The sequence below is a fragment of the Phaseolus vulgaris genome, chromosome 4 (genome assembly GCF_000499845.2).
Source record: "Phaseolus vulgaris cultivar G19833 chromosome 4, P. vulgaris v2.0, whole genome shotgun sequence".
Classification (NCBI taxonomy): domain Eukaryota; kingdom Viridiplantae; phylum Streptophyta; class Magnoliopsida; order Fabales; family Fabaceae; genus Phaseolus; species Phaseolus vulgaris.
The window spans coordinates 4,553,323-4,577,114 of NC_023756.2; the positions used below are offsets into that span (position 1 = coordinate 4,553,323).

The window sequence follows — 23,792 nt, forward strand, 5'->3', positions numbered from 1 at the left end:
AATGAACATAAACAATGTTCATTACAAAGCTTTAGTGCAGAGAAATACTTTTGCTTAGAGCTTTGTTATCATACATTGTTGTTGTTCTTAACCTTTCTTCATCTTGAAATCTTTTATAAATAGTGCCTTGAAAAAAATAGTCATTGCAAATCCTTTCTACCCATTTGTGTATGTCCATACATAAACTTAGAAATGCATTAATTACTTTAAATGCATTATTAAATGTATATCTCTTCTTCAAGTAACATTTTGATAGCTAGTTCAACTTATCAGGCCGAGGTCATTGAGCTTTTACTCAAGCTGGAGTAAAACATAGGATCTTATAATCTTTCTATAGTTGATATAGAGGTGTGTTCAAATGATTGTTGGCACGAAACAACTTTAGCACATCTTTTAAGAGATTGTTGATGTAAATATCAGTTTTACAAGATTTTTTGGTAATGTTAAAATAAAAATATTATCTACAAAATAATAAAATAAACATATAGAAATATTTCAAATTATACAACATTATTAATATTATGTTCTTATCATTTGATAAAGACTTCACTTATTATTACAAAGTGGACTTTAAGCCTAACTCAACCCCATAAAACCGGCTCATAAGGTTGAGGTTTGCACCCACTTATATACAATGAAATGCTCTAATCTCTAGTCGATGTGGGATCTCCAACACACCCACTCGTGCGTGGGACTATATATTATGGGTGGTCCGATAGCGGGTGGCACGATAGGCCCAACACAAACACTCGCTAGGATAGGCTCGAAATGGCTTTGATACCATATTACAAAGTGGACTTTAAGCCTAACTCAACCCCATAAAACCGGCTCATAAGGTTGAGGTTTGCACCCACTTATATACAATGAAATGCTCTAATCTCTAGTCGATGTGGGATCTCCAACACTTATTAGAGGAAGCAAAATCCAAAAGATGATATTGCATTGGACAAAACACTTATGTCTTATGATAACGAAACATATTCATTATTTATATTTTCTTCTAAAAGCACCTAATTAAAATTAACATTTGAAATTTACTTTTTGTAAGTGAGTATTTAATTACTTTTACAAGTAAATATGTCTTTTAATAATTAAATATTTATTTTTAAAATCTAAAAGCTTACAAATACATAATAATATTATAAAAAAATAGTTTTCGTTATTCAATACTTCAATATATTTTATATTCTTTTATGAAAGATCTTGTCGTTATTCAATACTCTGATATACTTTGTATTTTTTTTATAAAAGAATCTCAGTTATTTAAACTTAAAAGCTTAAATACATGTCTAAGATCACCAAGTGATTCCCATTCTTTTCATAAATATTAATTATTACTTATTTCATCTTTAAAAACACCACCACAAGATTAAGTTCAATATATTAATCAAGTCAATGACTTGTCAACGTATTTTAGGTTATATAAGAATACTCTTCTTTATTTATTGTTATTATTAAAGAATATGAATATTTATCCTTTATATTTTTCATAACTTAAATAATAGATTTTAAGTTAATACTTCCTTTCTCCCCTTTATAATATCATCTTAAAAAATAATTGTTTCTTTTATAAAAACCCTTTGTAATTGTATGATAAAAATAAAAAATAAAAACTAATCTTTCATGGTAGGGTAGAAACCCATATATTATATTATTTAATGGTTTTTTCTTCATTCATAATTTTTCTTTAATTTTAAGAAAAAACAATTAACTTTTCAAAACATGAAACACATTGTAAGAAGTTTTGGGGGAATGAATGTATCAACTATCAGTGTCGGCTACCAATGGAAAATTAATTAATGTAACTAAATATAAATACCAACACAATGGTTCCTGTCTTGCAGTTTTACGCGACTTGTGTGTGCTTTTTCTAAGTCTATGTTCAATTTAAATCTCACTCAAAACAATATAAGAAGCTCCCCAAAACCAAAACTATTGACTTTAACTCCCTTTTTCTATTACTTTTTTCCTCTAATAATAATTCAAATTTTGAAAAACACTTGCCAAATATTAATAGTTTGTTGGACATATATATGAATTCAGCATAATAAATATTCCATCTAGCATGAAGTAACAAATATGGACTAGTCTTCATCCCAATATGGTAAGTGCTTTGCCACAAGGCATTATTGAGAATCATAATTGCAACTTTCATTATTTCAAGGTGCAAATTGTAGATTAAGTAATTGAAATGAAAAACACTTGAATGCCAAATTATGAAAGCAGTGGCAGAATAAAAAAAAGCACTCAATTTGTGGAAGAAAAGCTCACAATAAGCGAAGATTTTATGATGGTTCCTGCGTTGCTGCGTCATCTTGAAGACAAACTCTCCACATTTGCTTATATTTGACACCAACTTGCCAATAAAACAAGAGAAGAACTATAAATAAAATGAGCCAACATGGATCGGGGAATAGTCGTTTTATTGTATAATGCTTATTTGATATTTAAAAAATTAATTGATAATAATTTTGTAATTTAAATCATTAAGATAAAACTTCTTTCTGTTTCTTAAAATTAGCTGGGAATTAAAAAAAAAGTGAATCTTTAGACGACAAAATTATTAAACTTTTAAAACGGTTAGGATTAAGTTGTAATATATTCATATGCATAGTCTCAATAACTTTCAAATAATTCAGCCTAAACAAATTATAAGTTTGTAAACAAATTATGGGTTTTCTAAAAAAGGGAAAAAAAATGCTTTCATGGGCTAAACCAAATACATTCGCAATAACATACACCATTGGAGATGGAATAAAAAGTCTACTAATATCCAAGATAATTAGTATTACATACTGTTAGGAGTTATTGTTAAATGTCAAAAGCTAAGTGTTAGCATTAGGTTATTGAGCTTTCATTGTTTCTTCACATATAAGTGTTAGCATTAGGTTATTGAGCTTTTCATGTTTAGCCACAGATACTAATTGGGTTATGTTTCGATAATTTCAATATAGTCTTACATCACTTAGGAGTCAAGGTCAAAGATAATTTATATACATCTTCCTCTCTTAACTCACCGAGAGGTCTTTTAAAGACAAAATTTTGACAGAGCTCCGAGCTCCAAAGCAGACAATACCTCGAATTTAGTGATTGACCTTAGTACACCAATATACATCGCTTAGGAGTTGAGACCAATGACAATTTATATACATCTTCCTCTCTCCTAAACCCTAAACCCTAAACCCTAAACTCAAACCTTGTGCAAGACTCTTAGAGCTTTATATTGAATGGAAAATGAAATTTCAGGCTCCTCGACTATGGAAAATACCCCACGAATTAGACCTGAATTATCTGGGTTCTCACACAATCCTCTTCTAAATAAAAAAATCCAAGCATCTTAATGTTGTTTCTTTTACATGTGAAGTTCTTTCTCGATTGAGAAACAAAAGAAGAAAGTCCACCTAAACCCTAAATTTTTTAAGATACATTGCAACAAGAAGGAGCCCACTCTTCTAGATGGGTTTCCCTGGACCAAGAAGCCTAACTTCCAGAATGTTCGGTGCTTGGAAGACATGTCTCAACATGATCAGGAGGTCTGTCACTTCCTTTCCAGCTTAAAGGTGGTCTTTGACATGGTCACTCTCATAAGCCAAGAGTTCTTCCCAAGGAGGCTAAAAGCGTACATTGGTACCTTTCATTCTTTTACTCTTAATGATGTTGACTTTATCATTGTTAAATTTTTCTTGTCTTCTTTGCAGACAACATGCTAGTCCAGATTAACAAGAAGGATCTGGCAGAAAGGGCTAAGAAGATGAGAGCAGTTGCTCAAGCACCCCCAACCTAGGATCTCAAACTCAAAGTTGTTGCCACTACAGCTCCAACCCCTATTGAAGACGACGAGGAGACCTATTCTGGACCATTCTTTAGAAGGAGAAGGAAGACAACAACTGCCCCTTCCGCGTTCTCCACCTTAGATGGGCGTGTTCCCTCTCACCATGCTCCTCCACCAAGCCCATCCCCTCCACGCGACATGGTAGTGGTGCGAGAAGACGAGGGTACGAGCGTCCAGGAAGAAGGACTATGGGACCAAAACTTGGACACTCCCTCTTTTCTCGAGAAGGCCCTCTTACCCAACAAGTCCAAGGAGAAGTTGATGGGCCTCGAGGAGGATCGCTTGGTTGGGGATACCATGAGGCAACTAGAGCAAGCACTAGCTACAAGTTGTTTGGTCGTCTCCAAGCTGAAGGAGTGGAGAGGGTCAACTGAGAAGAAGTCCCATGAGGTTGTTGAGCTCCATCATCAAATAGGAAACCTTCAAGGGGAGCTTTAGCTAAAAACGGCGAAGCTTCATGAGGAACTCCAGCAGTTAAGACGATCACAACAAGAAGCCAAGGCCCTCCTGACTGAGAAGTCCCGGGAAGCCTTAGGCCTATCTGAGGAGAAGGTAAAACTCTTGGCTGAGGTGGAGAGGCTCAAGGAAGAATTGGCGCAGAAGGATGAAGAGTTAGCTAAGGAGAAGGAAGTCTTCACCAATGACGTTGCCAACTCATATCTGGTGGGTTTTGAAGATGTCGTTTCACAAGCCTCAGGGATTTATCCCAAGGTGGAATTTTCTCAGCTTGGCCCTGGCAAGACTGTGGTAGACAGACAACTTGTGGAAAAGTAGCGCTTTTTGTATAACTTACCACCTTCTGTAGTACTTTGAATAGTTTTAACTTATTAACCCCCCTCATTTATGTACGCTAGCTATAGCCTTTCTTCTGCTGATTTAACTTTTATCTTTGACAAATTTCGACTAGTGCCATTAATTCATGCTTAGTGAAACGTAATTAGCATAAACTTAATCCCTAAGGGTAACATACCAATTCACCCTTATGCTAATCCATTTAAGCTAAAAGGACAACAAACTTAAAACTTCCATCAAGCACGAAAAATCACCATGCTTTAGAAATTTAATCTTGGGATGATCCATACTCTTGGGCTGCAAAGAACCTCTTGATTCGTGTGAGTGCTCTTCAACTGCTTGAAATGATACAAAAAAATACCACAAAGGTAATAAATCACTTACCAAATATAATAATGTTAGTTTTTTATGCAAGGAAAAAGGAAGACACCAAAAAATATAACTGGAATGATAGCTAATAAGATTTTACCTTTAGAATGACAAACTAAACCACATCCATGTATACTCAACCGACATCGAAGATGATGTCCAGATCAACCAAGTCCAACACTGGAAAAAAGAGTGAAGAGGGGAGGGAAAATAAGTGAAATTGATATGGAGTTACCAATTTTAGGTTCTCAAGCAAGTTCAACCAAGGTCTTTCACCAAAACATGTGAAAAATTATTGGGAGTTGTAATGTTTATTGGAGTCATGGACCTACATGGCCATTTCTGAACTTTTTGGCTTGCCAACTAAAAATGACAAATGAAACCGTCCTCATGGGTATTCTCCAAGCTCGTCCCAGTTTTGATGGAAAATATTGACTTGGTACAGGTATGGATATGGGTAATACCCATTTTTTTAAATTGGATATATGAGAATGTACATATATCTGTCTCATCCTTGTCCTCATACCTGACTTAATACTCATCATCGTCCTCGTTTTAAATTATTAAAACACCTTTAATTAATTAGGTAACTTATATTAACTTTTCTTTAGTCCTGAGTTTCATAACTTATTTTTAGGTCATACATTTGATATTTTTACTATTTTCTATAATCATTTGACATTTATACAATTGTTATTTGATACTTTCATTTAATATTTATACAATTATATGTTTTTTTTTATATTTCACATTAGAAAAAAAATGTGTATCATTTTAACATTAAATACTTGATAATATCATGTTTTCTTTATTGTTGTGATTTTATTTTTCATAACATATTTAATTAACATTTTGAATAGTCTCCAACGAGACGAGTATAATAAGTATATTCACTCTCTAATAAGGATTGGGATGAAATAAAAAAATTCACCCTTGTTGAGTATGTAGATGAATTCTTACTCCAATAATAAGCATGAAATAATCAAATTCGCAGCACACACCTGGTGCCATCCGTATTAACAGCTAGTTAATCAATAGTTAATTTTGAAGAGTTTTTTTTTTATGTACTTTTGTTATGTTATATTTAAAGTTCCATCAACTTTTGCTTTTATTTTAACAGAAAAATAATAGACAACTTGAATTACTTCATTATGGAGAAATTTCATATTAATTTGAAATTTCTTTATTTAGAACTAATCTTACTTATTCAAATATATTACCTAATACAACCTCAGTTAAAACGTGGACTGAAAATGTAATATCATAAAAGAAAACTTGTACTTATATGGAAAAAATAAGTACCAAAAACATTAACTTTTCAAATACTCTTTTACTAAACACAACTATTTCAATATACAGTTTTTGCACAATATACAGTTTTTGCACTTAAAAAGAGAAAACATCAGATACTAATTATTACAATTTCTCTTTAGCACAAATTCGTTTTTCCCAATTTTCTATCAGACGTTAAGTTATACTTCATTAGCATGATTTTTTAAGAGTGTTTTTTTTTAGGATGCGAAAATTAATTTAAGAGTTAGTTTTTTTAGAATTGAGAATTAAATGTGTTATTATTGTAAAATGCATAAATTGAATAAAGTACAGAAACAAATTAGAACTTTTAGAACAATATTATTATCATTAAATCTGATAATATGAAAATTGTTACAATAATTAAGGACGCAATGCTTGAAATTGGCTTACTTTGGACCTGTCTTCATTGAGAAGAGACAGAAGCAATGTACAGAGACAGTTGAAGGTAACTAAAACACATAAATGGTGTGAGCTTTAGGAGGAGTGGTTGATTCTCCTCAACGTGGCTTTGGGTCAACAATTTCAGAGAAAACAGTTCCAGACATCATTCTATCACTCTCTTTGTACTCTCCGCTACTGCTGCTAACACTCACCACACTCGTTCCACTACTCTTGTTAAAATCAGAAACCTGGCCCACACTCGTTCCACTGCTAAACAAATCCTCCATACCTTCATCTCTTCTTTCATTCACCCTTTCGCCACCCACAACGTTAGCATTTTCCCTCTGTTCTGCACTCTCTTGTAGCTGCAAGGCAAACTCCAGCATCCAAACGACGTCGTTCATCGACGGCCTCTGCGTTCCGTCGTCCAACAAGCAACTCACCCCAATTTCGCAGAACTTCTTCAAGCACTCAGCTGCGATCCTACCCTTCAATGCCGGGTCAACAATCTGTGCAATGGTACCGTTTTGGTAACAGTGTCTTGCCCATTCAGCCAGTAACACCTGTTTTTTCTCCGCCGTTCGGATCAGAGGCGGACGGGCGCAGAGTAACTCGAACAGCACCACACCGAAAGAGTACACGTCAGACTTTTCCGTCAAACGCTGTCGTTTGTAATACTCTGGGTCTAGGTATCCCATGCTGCCCTTCACCACGGTGCTGACATGAGCCTTGTCCATACCCGTTGGTCCGATTCTGGAAAGTCCGAAGTCCGACACCTTGGCCACCCACTTATCATCCAACAAGATGTTCGTGGTTTTCACGTCGCGGTGGATGATCGTGTGCTTCGCGCCAGTGTGGAGGTAGTGGAGTCCACGCGCGGCGCCGATGCAGATCTGCAACCGCTGCTTCCACGGGATGGCGGGGTTGTCCGTGTTGTAGAGATGGTCGCGTAGGGTGCCACGCGCCATGAAGTCGTACACCAGGATCATCTCGTTCATCTCGTTGCAGAATCCGATTAGGGACACGAGATGAAGATGGCGGAGCTGCGAGAGCATCTCGATCTCGTTCATGAACTCGTGCGCACCCTGCTGCGAACCCGGTTTCAGACGCTTGATGGCCACCGGAGTGGAACCGCCGTCGGTGTAGCCCTTGTACACGTGGCCGAATCCCCCGACTCCGATGATGAAGACTTCGTCGAAGTTGTTGGTGGCGGCTTTGATCTCCGCGAGGGAGAAGTGGCGGCAGAGATCGGACGGTAGAGAGGAGTTTGTGTTGGTTGACTTGGTCGTTGCGAAGGAGAGTGGACCCCACTTGGAAGTCCCGGAAGACTTTGAATTTTTGTAATCTTTTGGCTGTGTGGTTCTCTTGCGTCGGAAACACACGACAAGGAAAAAGATCAGCGAGATCAAAACGACGCCAGACACCACCCCTGCTACTATGCCAATTATCGTCGTTGCACTTCTGCTGCTCGACTTTCCTTTTTGGACGGGATTGTTGTTCTGTGGAGTCTGAACCGGGTCCGGGTTAGGTCCGGCGAGGTTGTTTGAACCGGCTTCGCTGATTTTGAAGATCTCGAGACCGTTCAGGAAGGCGTCGCTGTAATCCGTATCCACACTGCTTTCGTAAGGATGCATTTGAAGCGAGAGATTAAACTTTTTCTGAGTACCATTCATGGGAATCATTACGGCGTAGTTTCTGTGCACAGCTAGGCCTTTTCGTTTCGCACTCCATTTCATTACGTCTGCACGATCTTGAGCCAACTGGCTATTTATGTAAATGAAGAATTGTCTGTCACCGATGTCATTGATAAGAGGATCAAGCTCGCAAAAGTGGAGTCTGAGAACGTAAGTGAAGCCACAATCAACGGGGAACACCCAAGTCAGGTTGCTCATTTGGTTCAGAGTGCCGTTTGTGCCCTGGTTACGCGCTGTTCTGAACAGTTCCTTCGGTGCCACGTAATCAGGATTCACGGTTATGTTCATCTTCCCATCGATGTCAGCTGATAGATCATTATTCTGTGGATTTTCTTTAATAAAAAAAGCTTCTTCGTGAGCCCAATCCCTGAGCAAACCGGTGTCGTTTTGTGGCGGGATTTCTTGGCCCCCAGATTTGATTCTATACTCAGTCTGGAGCGCGAAGCTGGTTAGAACGTTGAATTGCGTACCATGTCCCACTAGCTTGACTCCTGTATCATCTTGTGGAGTGTAATATAAATCGGTTGGCATGGAAAGCACCTCGATTCCATTGATGAAAGCGTAGGAGTTTGAATTGGAGGGAGTGAAGGTGAGGATAAGCCCCTCACCGTCGTTGACGTTGACCACGTATTCTCGGAAGATAGTCTCAGTGGCTTGAGCGTCGGCGTTAAGAGAGGCGTTGAAAGCGTGGAGGAGAGTGAATTGGTTGGATTGAACGGTGAAAGAAGCTTGGTTCCGGGGAAAGTTAGGGTAGTCGGCAGGGTAGAAGAAGAGGCGAAGGAATTTGGGGCCTGGGGAGACGGGGAAGGAGTAGTTGAATTGGGAACGGGACAAGCGTGCAGTGGAATAGGGGATTTGATTGGTGGAAGGAGACTGTGTTGTTGCCTTCTCTGAAACGGAGCCGTCTTTGAAAGATAAGTACTTTGTGTCTTCGTCGCCGGTCCACCTTCTTTGACCGTCGGAGGACTTCCCGGTGGTGCCGCAACTGATGGTGAAAATTTCCTCCGGGGTGTAGGCGTGGAGGTGTAGGGAGAAGTGTAGAAGGAAGAAGAAGAGTGTTAAGGAGAAAGTGAATGTGGAGATGGTCATGGTTTGCATAGAGAGAAAAAAAGTGAATGAAAGTATGAAGATTTAGTAGTTATTACATTAATTGGTGAGTGAGGTAGTTGCTATGAAACACGGGAGATAGTGTTGGTAGTGGAAGACTCTTGAGACGACTGCTCTGGCGAAATAGGATTCTTGCTTTGGTCCCTCTGTCATCTCTTTTTGACTCCTTCAACTTTGATACACAAAGTTTCACGGTTTTGTTATACAACATTTTTTTTTTTGAACGAGGAAATTAAAACAAAGATTAGTCTTTGATAATTTCAGCTTTGTCTTGTCTATACAATTACCAAGCTTTTGTTCACATTCTAAAAGAATAATCCCTTACTTTCTACATTTTCTTTTGGATTTTTGCAATCAGTTTCATTTCAAAATTAAAAATATCATTGAAAATCATGAAAAAATAATTTAAAAAATGTCCAAGACGCGCTTTTATACATATTTTTAACAGGACAATTATAAATATTTTTTGTATAAATTACGTGAAAGTGAAGTTCTTATTTATTACTACCACTCCTAAATTAAATTAAAGATACATTCCAACTTCTACAATGCATTAGTCAAATTATCCCATTTTCTATTTTTTATAATTTTTTAATCTGATAAAATATTGTTTAGAAGAACAGTAACATTTTACGTTCTTTCATGCAGATGTTTTTCTACATCACTCGTGCACATGTGATTCATAATCATTCTAGACGATAGCGCATTTTGTCCATGTTCATTAATTATATCCGGTTTATTTCTGTCAAAAAAAATTTATTAGGTTGATGGTAAGTGAATCTTTTTGACAAAATTTATCACTAAAAATACTATGAGATATTATTTATACGGTGTACAATGTTTTTTTTTTAATATTAGGAATACGATGAAGAAAAAAAGTATTTTAAATATCAAAATACATTACAAGTTGAGCTAGTTACATTACAAAAATAAATTAAATACTTGTATTAGTAATTTCAACATAGAAATAAACGATTTATTTATGGAATTATCAATTGATTACATTTACATTTAGCTAAAAAATTTAGAAATTAAAATTGAGATTGCAAATAAACAAGTATGTGTGGTAACATCATCATTTTGTCTTGTAACTAATACTTATCTTGTGATGCCTAAGTGAAGGGTTGATATCTTTTGGACAGTGTTGTACTCTAGTGGTAGTGGCACTAATAAAAATCATACAATAATTGAGTGTTCTATTGAAACATGGACTTTTCCCACTTGGTGTTCTTCACAAGACTCCATGGTGGAATTCATTTTCTTCATCATGTTACTTTTCAAATATTTTTAAAACCTTAGTTTTCCACACAAAAAAATTCAGATATGAATGTTTCTAAGTCCACCATGCATGTCGAAGAAGTAACCATGACTAAATAATCTATTAAAAGGGACACTAATTGTTGACTTGACCATTGCAAATAGAAGTTAGTTTTTTTAGGCTAATTTTTTTGAAGTAGATTTGTATTGTTTTAATAAAAAGAAGTTAGGTTTTAAAACGCGGTTTTGTTTTTGTTATTCATTTTATTTAATTACTTGTTTAGTTTCTTGTTTAAATTTTACTTTTTATTTCAATATTTAAAAAATATTCACTTTATTTCAACAACATATGTTATTTGAATTTATTTTAGTGATTGTTTTATCAAAATAATATTATTTCTATATTTAATATCCCAAATAGATGCAAGGAAGGAATAATCCCCCAAATAACATTATAACTCAAACCTTAAGAAAAGAAATATGTTTTGAATTTATAAAATCTTCTAGAACCAGAGAATTAAATCTATTAAGAGAATCCTCAATATCTCCTATAAAAAGTAAGTAAAAACAGATAAATATATTAAATAAAGAAATCAGATTTAGAAGAATAGAGGAGCAACTAAAAACACCTAATCTTAAAAATCTTATTAAAAATTACGAAAAATAAAATAAAAAAGGAAATATGTAAAACAAATCTCACAGCCTTTTGGCACAGAAAAATATATACCATCTCATTACCATATAATTTTGATGCAAAACAAATACCAACAAATGCTTACAAATGAACCCACAACATTTGGAATATTGTAAAAAAAAAAAAAAAAAATATCTAAATAAAGGATTAATAAGGACCTCAAAATCACCTTGGAGTTGTGCGGAGTTTTATGTGATGAAAACCTTAAAAATAGAAAGAGGAGCACCAAAGTTAGTAATTAATTATAAAACATTAAATAAAGTATTAAAATGGATTAGATATCTATTACCAATAAAAATACCTAATGAAAGGAATACATGATGCTACATATTCTCAAATTTTGATTTAAAATCAAGATACTATAAAATCTCTATAGAGAAAAAAGATAAATATAAATATGCTTTTGTAGTACGTTTTGGACATTACGAATGGAATATAATGTCTCAAGGATTAAAAAATGCTCTTAGTGAACTTCAAAATATTATGAATAATAGATTTTTATTCTTATATGAGATTTTCTATAATATATTTAGACGATGTTTTAATATTTTCTAAAAATATTAATGAACATAAAAAAATCTCGAAGAATTTGTAAAAATAATTAAAGAAAATGGATTGGTAGTTTCAGAAAAGAAGATAAAAATATTTCAAACAAAGATTAGTTTTTTAGATATGAGATATATGAAGGAAATATGGCACCTATACGAAGATCATTAGAATTTACCAATAAATTTCCAGAAGAAATAAAAGAAAAACAACAGCTGCAGAGATTTTTAGGATGTGTAAATTATATAACAGATTTACACATATTTTTCGCGAAGGGAATGTGTGTGTTAATAAGTTGGTTAATTTATGATTTATTCATAGAGAATCATTTCATTGGTATAATAGGCTTTCATCTAGTTTGTTCTTAGAATTCTTTATAAATAGATATAGTCTACCTATGTATCGCTTTTGTTAACATATGGGGTTTTGGTCTAATCTTCCCATATTTTTTTTTGTATTTTTATTTTAATAATATTTTTTTCATGTGATGGCAGATGATTGTTGTTACTTGAGGTGTCAGCCTAACTGAAATGTCAAGTTGTTTAGTAATGCATAACATGAAAAGTTTTATATATAAAAAATATTATATAGCATATTGTATCCCAGTATTAGAATAATTTGCGCCCCTTTATATGCAATATTAAGAAAAAATCCTCCAAGCCTGGAATGATGATATGACCAAAGCCATAAAAAAATAAAAGAAATAGTTAGAAAGCTACCCTATCTAGGAATACCTGACCCCGAAGTCTTTCTTTTTTGTAGAAATAGATCCCTCTGATTTAGGATATGGGGGAATTTTAAAACAAAAGCTTTCAAGAAAATCAAATGAGTAAGTAGTCAGATATCATTCCGGTATCTGCATTCTTCTCAACAAAAATATTTTACTATTAAAAAATAAATACTTTCAATAGTATTGTGTTTACAAAATTTTCAAGACGATTTATTTAATAAAAATTTAATTTGTATTGGTTGTAAAGCAACTCCAAGTGTTTTAACTAAAGATTTTCAAAATCTGGTTTCTAAACATATTTTTGCAAGAAGGCAAGCTTTATTATCTTGTTTTGATTTTGAAATAGAACATATTAAAGGAAAAGATAATTCTGTGCCAGATTTTTTAATAAGAGAATTTTTACAGGCTTCAATATGAGTGTCAAGCCAATAGGAAAGATGATTATGGTCCCCCACTGGGATCAAATAAAGCATCTAGTTCAATAAATAAAACTCAATATGGTTCCCCACACTGGGATCAAATAAAGTCTCTTCATCAATATCATTAAGACCAGCCTCTTCATTATCTTTAAGACTAGCAACACTCACAAAACCAACCTTTACCTTAGTAGAAATTATAAAAACTCCTCCTCGATCATCGGACCCCTTAATAACTTAAAATAGATTTACTCCACTGTATTACCAAAATGTATTAATAAGCCTAAAGAACTTTACCGGTAGAACTCTTATCCCAACATACTTTCCAAAATCAATACCTTCAAATGAATATTTAGAAAAACTCAAAAGTATGCCAATACTAATATTAGAAAAAGCGTGGATAATTCCAAACCCAAGACAAATAGCTGAAAACCTATTTCCCCAAGACTTCCATTATTTGCCAATAGATGTATGCAAAACCAGAACTTTTTATGAATTTATATTGGTGGATACAGAATCCATAGAAGTATCTCATCATAAGGATGATGAAGGAAATATCCAGTTCTCCAAAATAAAAATCCTGCAAGTCCAAACCCCTCAAGAGTGGAACCAACCTCTCCATAATAAAAATCGTTTTCAAGAATATTTGATCCACAAAAATATAGTTATTATGATTATATGGATACATGGACCAACATATTATTTGTTAAACCAGAGAAGCATTCTTAGTTTATCTGGTTCAAAAGGGAATATCTTTAAAATTCCCAAGGTGGTTTATAAAATGGTTTGTCAACTTTGGATCATTACCTTCAATATTTCCAACAGAAATAAATGAAGTATAGTCATATTTTCGACAAAATTCTACATTTGTACCAGGATATAGGGTTATATATTTCATAGTCTCTCAAACTATTACTTGGATCGTAGTATGAGATTATACTTTGGTATAACCATATGAAGGAGTTGAATTCAAAATATTATCAAGACAGATAAAGATAAAATGGTGGAAAAAGTTCAATAATAAATTAGTGTGCAAGAACAAAATTCAAGAATGGATAAAACATAATTCAAGAAGCAAAGATAAATCTGCACTCAAACAAGATGCATTATTCTTAAGAGAGAAACAACAATTAATGACAGCCTTAACATCAACAACCTCAAAAGAAGAGTTTGAAAGAACTCTTCAAAAAGTTACTTCTTCAAAAGGCTCAAACAAAGCCAATACTGATGATGGATCATCACAGTCCAATCCTTATATCTACAATGAAGACATGTATTATTGAAAAGTTTATTAACCGTAATGTGCCAAGACATTTTCTGACATCAAGACAAAGTAAAAGAAATCAAAGAACAGTAGTTGGAGCATCTAGCAATAGTGGACACGACAAGAAGCAAAAGATTTTTCAACATAATAAAAAAAGCCAGAAGATTTTTCAAGATAACAATAATTTGGAATCTGAATAATAATGTAGACTTGCCTGAACAATAATGTAAATCTACTTGTCGTAAGCAATATAACATATTTATATAAAGAAGCTCTTCCAGATAAGAAGGACAAAGTGGAGTAGAAAGTTCACTAAGAAGCTTGTATGAAAGCTCTATGAAATAAACTATTTTCATCTTGAGCAACTATCTTCCATGATTTTGTAATTTAAAAAAAAAAGGTAAAGATACTTTCTACTGTAAATAAAATTCAAAATATTTATGGTTTTTAATTCATAAAATTATCCTTTCAAATTTTATGATTTTATATTTTATAAATTCTCTTAAATTTAAATTACATAAATTCTAATAATAGTTTTTTTTTAAAAAAAAGACTTACATTATAACAAAATCTTTTAAAATTTATATGATTTTTTTTATGTATTTTTTTTAAAAAGTCAATTAAAAACATCTCTTAAACAAAAGTATGTCTGAGTCCACAGTTTTTTTTTACAGTATTCATTCATTGTTGGAGTGAAGATAATTAAAAAAAAATAACTGGTGTTGATTCGTAGAAGAACGCACAGTGGTAGTAGCCATAACGCGCCGCGAAAATGGGTTCTTTGGGTCGGAGGAGCATGTCCACGGTGGCGAAAGCGGTGGCAGAAATCACAGGCACCGGCAACACCAAGATCCGCAAATCTTCTAGTGAACTCTGCACCTTCCTCGGAATCCCTCGCCACTCTCGTTCCGAAATTGCCCTCATTCTCTCCAAGTTCATCAAGCTCTACAATTTCCGGGTTCTCTCCCCTTACCTCACTCATCCATCCCCAATCTTATTTTTGCACTTGATTATATAACTGTGATTATATAACGGTGATTCCTAGTTCGTAAGGTTACATTTAGGGTATTATTGATTTGTTATGTTTGGTGTGCAGAGTCCTGGTATTAAGAAGGACAAGATTTGGGAGCAGAATTTGCAAACATTGTTGCGTGGAAGAAACACTGTTGGTTTTCCTGAGATTGCTAAGATACTGTCTTCGGAGTTCAGCCAGGGTGCCATTAATGTTAAGGACAATAACATGGATTCTTCAGTGGATAGCACAAAGGGGAAAGGTTCTCAAAAGAAAGGGAAGCCTTCTAAGAAGTAGGTCTTCCACATGCTTATCCTTTTAAGGACCCAACTTAGATTTTTGATGGTCGAAATTTTGTGTTAGCTCATGAGTAAGTTTGTGTGACAACCTGTTGAGATGGGTTTGGTTATTTTGTTGTTGTCCTTTGATATAGTTTGATTTCTCTCCCTATTCCCTTTTAGCAAATTCATGACTTACATGATATACTTGTTCTTTGGTTCAAGGAACGACAAAATCTGTTTTTATTTGTTGCTGTGTCAGATAAACAATTCAGATATTATGTCCATCAGTGAATGAAAAAAAAAAATGTTAGGTTCTCAATTTTGCAGTGTTTGATTGCTTTCTTCTAACCTCCATTCATTGTATGAACTACTGATATGAGGCATAGACAGTAATCGAAAATGTTGTAGAAGTTCTCTGGTTGTATTTTTTATAGGTATAGATGCTAGTTTTTACAAAAGATCTGATAATTTCCACTCGATTAGAAAAAAGAGTAAATAAATAGTGTATGCACTGAGTGTAAAGAGTTTTTACACCGTCATTCATTCACAGACTGCCTTGTATGATAAGTGTGTTGATTTTTACAATAACTATATTTAGATCATACTTAGGAAGATTTTTTATTGATTGGCGCATAAATTTTGTTTACTCTGACAATATGTATAAATTAGACAAAATTCTTCGTTGAGAGAGGAAACAACAAAGTTGTGGTTTCAAAGGCCTAACGATGACCATAATTGTGTTTTAGGGAACGGTTCTGAGCATTCAGCCTTAAACTTCCAGATGCTGATTAGAATGCATAGTGTTATTTCCCTTGCTTCTTATCATGTGGCATACATAAACATATATCCTTTGCATTGAGGTAGTTGAATTTATGTTGAAGAAAAAACATAGTTAGTATTCATTAATCTATTAAAATATGTCTTGTAGATCTAACCCGGTTAGGGAGAGTTGATAAACTTTCATAACATGAGTTCCATCGAAAGTCTACTATTTTAGCAGTATTCCTCAGTTGACTTCTATGAAAGTTCTTCAAGTTCTCGTGCTGTGTGTATGGGCGCTCCGTCATAATTTTGATCTAACTATTTCTATGCGGTACTAAATAAGCAACTAGTCGATAACCCACCAACACCTGGGCCATAATGCACACATCAAACCACAAGTGATTCAAGCCCATTGATTTGATAGGAGGAAAATGTGCAACTTTGCACAGCTCCCCCTATGAGCATTCACAATAGTCATTTTCATTATACTGGACACCTAAAAGCAGCTTGTAACTGTAGTAGTTGTAGCTCAAATACTTGAACCATACAATGAACGGAGCTTGTTGTATATAGTATCCCAAGCAATGAGAAACACAAGTGTTGTTTGTCACAGAAGCTAGAGTAGTTGCCTGTTTAATCTTCAAAATAGCACCAAATGCTAAGCCAAGGCTTTGAGAGACAACAAAAGTCACAGGATCAGGTTTGAGCCCTTCCATCCAATAGATTATGAAAACAAAAATGCAGTTGGAAGTGCAAGCTACAGTGGCGAGTCTCTTATTGTTCTCATCTATGGGACCATAATCAGCTATGAAATTTAAGAAATTGTATGTTGTTAGCTTGGTAATTATGGGAAGTTAAAACTATTAACTTCATCTAGTTATCTGTATTTTTGGATGAATGATTGAGCATGATCACTATTTTTAATTTGAAATTTAAGACGTTAGGAGAATTAAGAAATTTGAATGAGAAAGTAAAATATTTCATAGAATTAGTTAGAATTTTAGAAAATTGTATGCTGCTGCGAGGATTATAGCAATAACTTTATTGAATTATCCTTAACTTTAGGTAAATAATTAGACTTATTTATTATTTTTACTTGGCAACTTGACATTATAAAATTAATTAGAAATTGAAATCTCTCAGATTTTTTTTAAAAGAACAAACAGTGAATTTTTACTGTTCACTGTTACTTGGTGAAAACTGTTGTGGACATAATTGACTTGTATATGGTTTAGCATCAACTTATGATTGATAAATTAGAGTGGAAGTTTTATTATTATTTTTCAATGACATAATATTAGGATTAAATGGCCACTAAATTCATATAATATTTTGGTAACTAGTGTAACACAATTGTAATCAATCTCATCTGGTAACGCTGGCATACAATAATACCTTTAAGAGACTCAAAACATTACAAGAAACTTGTAGCTACTTGCTATGCTTTCTGGGCTGAAAATGAAAAAGAATCAAAATTCAATTGTGGTGTAGTCATGTACTAACTTTTGTGTTCTAGAAAGAAAGAATGAAAATTTCTTTACCACACAGGCATGGACATCATCACAACCACACAATAGCTTCCCATTCAGAGTGTCCACAGCTTTAAAGGATCCTCCTCCTTCACTTCTCTGCACAATGATCCCAAATTGTAACTAATAATGCATGAATGAGTCCAAGAGTTTCAGCTTCAGCAGCAACAAAATTAGTAGTAAAAAAGAAAATATGCCAAAGTGTTCTACCTTGTAATAGTCCACAGCAACATAATTAGCCCACCTGTTGCCAGCAGCATCATGACAGGTTTGCAGCATGTCAATGAGACCTCCAGAGTTATCTTCACATGTGATTGGCTTAAGTGGAAAAGTGCGAAAGTAGTTTATCAACACTAAGGACCTGCTCTTGTCATCAAGAGCAGATGATTCTTTTCTATGTAGACACCTTCCAGCTTTTCTTCCTCCATCCCCATCTGTGGAAATTAAGATCACCAAAATGGAAAACTAACAAAGGAATAAAAATGTTTGTGTGAAGAACAAGAAAAACTTAATGGTTGGTGATATCTTAATCTTACACTGATTTTCAACCATGTAATTCCACTGGTAAGCAATACCTTCACTTTGTTGTTTAGAACTTATTGAAGTGAACACTAGTAGTCTTTGATTTTTAGCAACCATATCACTCACAAGTGGCCAGTCTCCTCCCTTTTTTGTCATTCTCATCACAGGAAACCAAAACTTCATCAAACCAGCTTCGGTAAAGACTTTTTTCAATGCTTTTGGCGTTTCAACATAATCGTCCAGTATGAGTGTGACAATTTCCTTTGGGTTGGCAGATAGAAAAGCTGCAATTTCCTTCAGTGTATCAATGGCCGGTTCCTACTTGTTGAATACAAAGTTAGGGTGTATCGAACTCGTTAGTCATAAATGTTTGTTCTTTTAGAGAAAAGAGTCAGGGCCAAAAGACAACACTAGTGGGAAGATGAATTTTACATACAAAAGCTGTGAAATCATGGCAGTGGCCTCGAAATGAATGGCACAACCACACATCTCCATCAAAATCATATGTATCTAGCATTAGTCCCCGAACTCCATTCTACAGATGAAACATTGATGGAAGAAAATAGAGATCCTTAAACATCCTAGCAAGTAGTAGAAACAGAATATCATAAAAGTTAACAGAAGATAAGCCTAGTAGTAATGAATATAATACTTTTAGCTGCTGGGTTACGCTGTCTTCTTGATTAGTGATGGTAACTCGAGGAACTCCTGTGTTAGATGGTTCTCCATGAATAGCAAAAGAATTGTGCGTTGTCAAAAATGCATATTTGTTGAATGGAAGAGAATTATTCTATACCAAGACAAAACAAGCAGTTAAAAATTTGATTAAGATGAAACACCCCAAATGTCCTTTCCCCCCCCTTTTCCCTCTAAGAGAATGTGTGTGTGTGTCTATATATATATTCAGATCATTTAAAATGATGGAACTAGTTTCTACCAGAACCAGAACCATGCCAAGTGTTCTACTACTCTAAATTATGTCACTCAATGATGGCATTTCAAAAAGCTTGACACATACAACTTGGGTGGGCTGTTATCTCCATGTCTGTGTTGTGACAGTTTCTTGTGAAATAAGGCAAATACCAAGGAGAAATGGGAATCTTACTATGAGCTTGAATGGATCTGTGACAGAAGATCTAACACACCTAGAGCCTGAAAACCCAAGTGGACATGAGAAACAATAGAGCCCGGGTCCACAATCACCATTAGACGAGCACTCATCATTTAGCTGATCAAAGATTGCAAACAAATATAATACTAATTTCAAAACTGAAAAGTTAAAGACATGATTCATATAAGAGGTGGTAGGGTATACAAACCTTGCATTTTCCATTAGAGCAAGCAGCATCGACACAACAACACAAGGCAAGAATAATGACCGAAAGCAAGCAGGGAAGATAACCCATTTGTTATGTGACGAAGTTGAATTAGTGAGGTGTCCAAAAGGAAGTGATAAGGAAAAGAGAATCACAAAAGATCTAATATATGTTAAAAATGAAACGGTGGAAGGGACTCATGGCTTTCTCAATTTTCATGAACAGCCGAAGGGTAAGAGGTTATGTATTTATGTTGCATTAATTATTGAAACAAAGGCAACTCAAAATAGTATTTCACTAGCGAGAATCTGAAAGTTTTTCCAACTTTTCATAGTTATCTTCTACTTTAAAGAACAACACCAACAGTTGAAGTGCTGTTTTGGATTTTTATTTGAGTGCTAGGTCTTGGTTTTTACAATACAAGATTGTGGTTCATCAACTACTATTGATGCTGTTATATACTTAATTCCGTGGGAAAGTGTGTTATGAGGGTAGAACAAAATATATAACTTTTCCCTGTACATTTATGTTAAAAACAGAAATGCAGGAAAGATTATCTTTATAATCAAATAAACTCGTAAATAAAATGTACATGCATATTGAAACCCGCCTCAAGGTGAGGGAGTCGCTTAGTGTAACACCGAGTGATAGACTCAAAGATTAGTTTGAATTGACCCCCTCACAGATTCTAGGCTCATTACACTCCTTCACACATCTGCTCTCTCTGCAACAGAAATGCATTTTCAAGAACCATCGTCACTTCACCCATTGTTGGCCTCTCTTCAACTGAAGCCAAACATCTCTGAACAATCTCAATGAACACTTCCCAACAAGCAGGTGCTATTTTTCCAATAAGAGATGGATCAACAATCTTCTCAAAAACCCCCTTCCTTTCATCATCAAATGCCCACTTAACAAGGTACTCACAATCTCCACTTGGGGTTAAAAAACATGCTTTCTTCCTACACAAAATCTCTAACATTACCACCCCAAAAGAGTACACATCAGATTTGTCTGATAACCTTGCAGTCATAAAATACTCCGGCTCCAAGTATTCCAAACTAACCTCCAAGTTCTCCCTCAACTCAACTCTTGGTGGCTTTGGCCTTGACTCCTCTTGGGGGTGCTTCTTGCAAAGTCCAAAATCTGCCACTTTAGGCACCAAATTATGGTCCAAAAGAACATTGCTTGATTTCACAGCACGGTGCATGATAGGTATCTTGGTTTCGAAGTAAATGTAGTGCAGTCCACGAGCCACCCCGATGCAGATGTTAAGTCTTTGTATCCATGACAAGGGAACACCACCATTATTGTTGGTGCCATGCAAGCAATCGTAGAGGCTTCCATTGGAGACATAATCATACACAACAAACTTGTCATTTTTGTGCTCACAGAAACCAACCAAAGGAACAATATTTGGGTGGTGTAGTTGGCACAGAATCTTGACTTCGACCCTGAATTCTATATCGTAAGCTGGGCTTCTAGTCTTGAAGTGCTTGATGGCTACGTCTCCATGGCCTTTGAGGTGGCCTTTGTAGACCTGACATTGACCTTCTTCACTGACGATTAAACTGGGCTTGAACCCATTTGTGGCTGCTTGAAGCTCAGCAAGAGAGAAGCGGTGACAGAATTGTTCTATTGGGATACAGTTGCTTGTGGTTTTGGATTTTGTGGTGGTGAAAAATGGAAGACAGGGAAAAGGAGCCATTTTGGGGTGGAATGGAATATTGCGTGTGAAGCATATATAAGTCAATGCTAGTTACAAGATTCATGGTTCTTGCTGCTATGGATGGCTTGATTCGAACCGTGTGGTCAAATTTGTGGGCTTGACTTGAAAACTTGTGATCAGACTGTGATTGCCATCGATTGCTGCAATTTGTCATCCCCTTGTGAGAATTATCATGCACAAACAAAGTCAACTTTTGTTATTATTTCCACTACATAGAAATAGCTAGGTTTCTATATAAATTATTAGAATGGAAGTTCTATAAACTAATTTCAATTTTTTATTAGATTTATTTTATTTTATTTTATATATTGGATATGGCCTAATACTCCTCGATCCATGTATCTTGGATGTAATTGCATAGTTAAACATGATTAGTTCATCATGTCGTATTAATACAAATATTTAATCATGATATTCATGTTAATAGGATCCAACTTCAATTATAAGTAACTTGATCTCACTCAAATCAAAATATACATGTAATAATATTTATTATTTTAATTAATTAATTTAAATTTGTTAGAGATCAAAGACAATAAACACCTAAGAAGTCGATTAATATCCGCATCGAGAAGACAATAGCTCCCGATTCTTGTAAGAACCTTTTATTTTCTTCTATTACAAGAATTTAGATTTTTTTTATCCAAACATATTCTTAAACTTAATCATTATTCACCATCACTGTTGGTTTCATGGAATTATGAAAATCCAAAATGGTTCACGTTACTTTTCAAAAGTATCTTTTTATTTAGAAAATTCATTTGGGTCATTCATTTATAGAAAATGAATACAGTTGTCCTATACATATCAATGAATAATGAATTAATTGAGTCATTAACGAAAATATTTGTTGTTTTGAGAAGCACTTGCTAATAAATGTATTTGGATAATTTTCATTATTGGTTTTCGTGTGAAAAAAGTAATTACCTGTTGAATGTAAAAGGAGAATACAGATGTTATGTATGGTGGCCATGTCTTGAAGCCTAATCTATAAATAGCCGAAAGTTGAAAAGGGACGACACATTATATCAACTAAATTGTCTATTTAGAAGTTGGATGGATGTGTGGCTTGTTTTTATTGTTTTTTCCCCTATATTCTATAATATCTTGAATGAGTTGGAGCTAGTCTATGAATTAGTGGAGTGAAAGAAGTTCAAGTCTTGTCTTTAATCTTACAAATATTTTAGTATATATTAATTAGTGGAGATAAGTTATAAATTTTACCCTATACAAATAGGATGAATCCTATATGCATGATATATTTATTACTTTGTTTCAATTCCTTCTCTCTCATGTAAATAAGGATTATTTTAAAAAATCTTTGTAAAGTATATTTTAAAAAATAAATATGAAAAATTAAAGCAAACTTATTTATAAAATTTAAAATAAGATTTAAATAAATTATATTTACAAAATAGTTTTTGTATTTATTTATAGTAAAATGTATTTCATTTTTTATTTTAAAAAATTATTTAAAGATAAAATTATTTTATATTTATGCCTACACACTAATGTTCAACAAAAATGCAAAGAGTTTTTACATAGAAAACTAGGTGAAATGTAAATTTACGTCATTAACCTATATGTCGAATTGTTAATGGTCATAAATAACTTAAATAAGTCATTTTTTTACCAATGTACTCACACACGTTAAGAATTCAACATATAGGTTAATTACGTAAATTTACATTTCACCTAGTTTTCTCTATAAGAATTTTGAATTTATGAATTAATACACCAAGTGACCAAGTGTAAATATGAAACAAAACAAAAGGAACAATTCAAATTTGCGTCGGCTCAACCCAGGATCCAAAGTAGATTTTATACAAAATTGAATTGGTTTTGACTTTAAATCAAAATCTGAAAATTTCCAATAAGCATTATGTATAATAAAAATGTTAATAATATTGTTGAAGATGGATGAAGCTCGTCACTACCTAACCTTAGTGTGTTTGATGTAGATGTTAGCTAGTTTGCTTTGTAGGTTGCAATGTGTCTTAGATGATCTTGTACTTTAGGATTGTGTGTATTCAAGGTTGCCTTTTGCTACATGACATATCCTAGATGCCTAACCAAGCATAGATCAAGCACTTGAAGTGGTTAAAAGTTTTTCCAAAAGCTTTTTAAAGTTCTCTCCAAAAAATTAGGATACTGCACAAAAATAAATTTGTTTCTCTATAAAAGAATAGGTTTACTTTTGGTGTACTGAAAGGATTTTCGAAAGTTGGTTAGGGCATCAAAGGTA

At 34.0% G+C, this 23,792-nt stretch overlaps 4 protein-coding genes across 5 annotated transcripts; 1 reads left to right on the forward strand and 3 right to left on the reverse strand.

The window, feature by feature from the left end:
* Positions 1-6,605: 6,605 nt before the first annotated feature.
* LOC137837005 (receptor-like protein kinase FERONIA) lies at positions 6,606-9,814 on the reverse strand. Its single transcript, XM_068645816.1, has one exon. It carries the CDS (start codon positions 9,478-9,480, stop codon positions 6,805-6,807), a length of 2,676 nt encoding a protein of 891 aa, XP_068501917.1. The 5' UTR covers positions 9,481-9,814; the 3' UTR covers positions 6,606-6,804.
* Positions 9,815-15,052: 5,238 nt separating this feature from the next.
* On the forward strand, positions 15,053-16,008 carry LOC137837010 (uncharacterized). Its single transcript, XM_068645820.1, has 2 exons — positions 15,053-15,354; positions 15,493-16,008. Exons 1-2 carry the CDS (start codon positions 15,169-15,171, stop codon positions 15,703-15,705), a joined length of 399 nt encoding a protein of 132 aa, XP_068501921.1. The 5' UTR covers positions 15,053-15,168; the 3' UTR covers positions 15,706-16,008.
* Positions 16,009-17,769: 1,761 nt separating this feature from the next.
* Positions 17,770-20,198, reverse strand: LOC137837008 (PI-PLC X domain-containing protein At5g67130-like). 2 transcript variants are annotated; one of them, XM_068645818.1, is made up of 7 exons: positions 19,822-20,198; positions 19,608-19,730; positions 19,155-19,292; positions 18,939-19,037; positions 18,517-18,820; positions 18,191-18,414; positions 17,770-18,079 (listed from the first exon to the last, which is right to left on the reverse strand). In XM_068645818.1, exons 1-7 carry the CDS (start codon positions 19,906-19,908, stop codon positions 17,921-17,923), a joined length of 1,134 nt encoding a protein of 377 aa, XP_068501919.1. In that variant the 5' UTR covers positions 19,909-20,198; the 3' UTR covers positions 17,770-17,920. The 2 variants fall into 2 exon arrangements, with proteins under 2 accessions (XP_068501919.1, XP_068501918.1); XM_068645817.1 differs by having other exon boundaries at positions 19,608-20,198.
* A 119-nt stretch (positions 20,199-20,317) lies between these two features.
* Positions 20,318-21,739, reverse strand: LOC137837009 (probable receptor-like protein kinase At5g59700). The gene has a single exon (XM_068645819.1). The coding sequence runs from the start codon at positions 21,524-21,526 to the stop codon at positions 20,516-20,518; it is 1,011 nt and encodes a 336-aa protein (XP_068501920.1). The 5' UTR covers positions 21,527-21,739; the 3' UTR covers positions 20,318-20,515.
* Between the last annotated feature and the right edge of the window lie 2,053 nt (positions 21,740-23,792).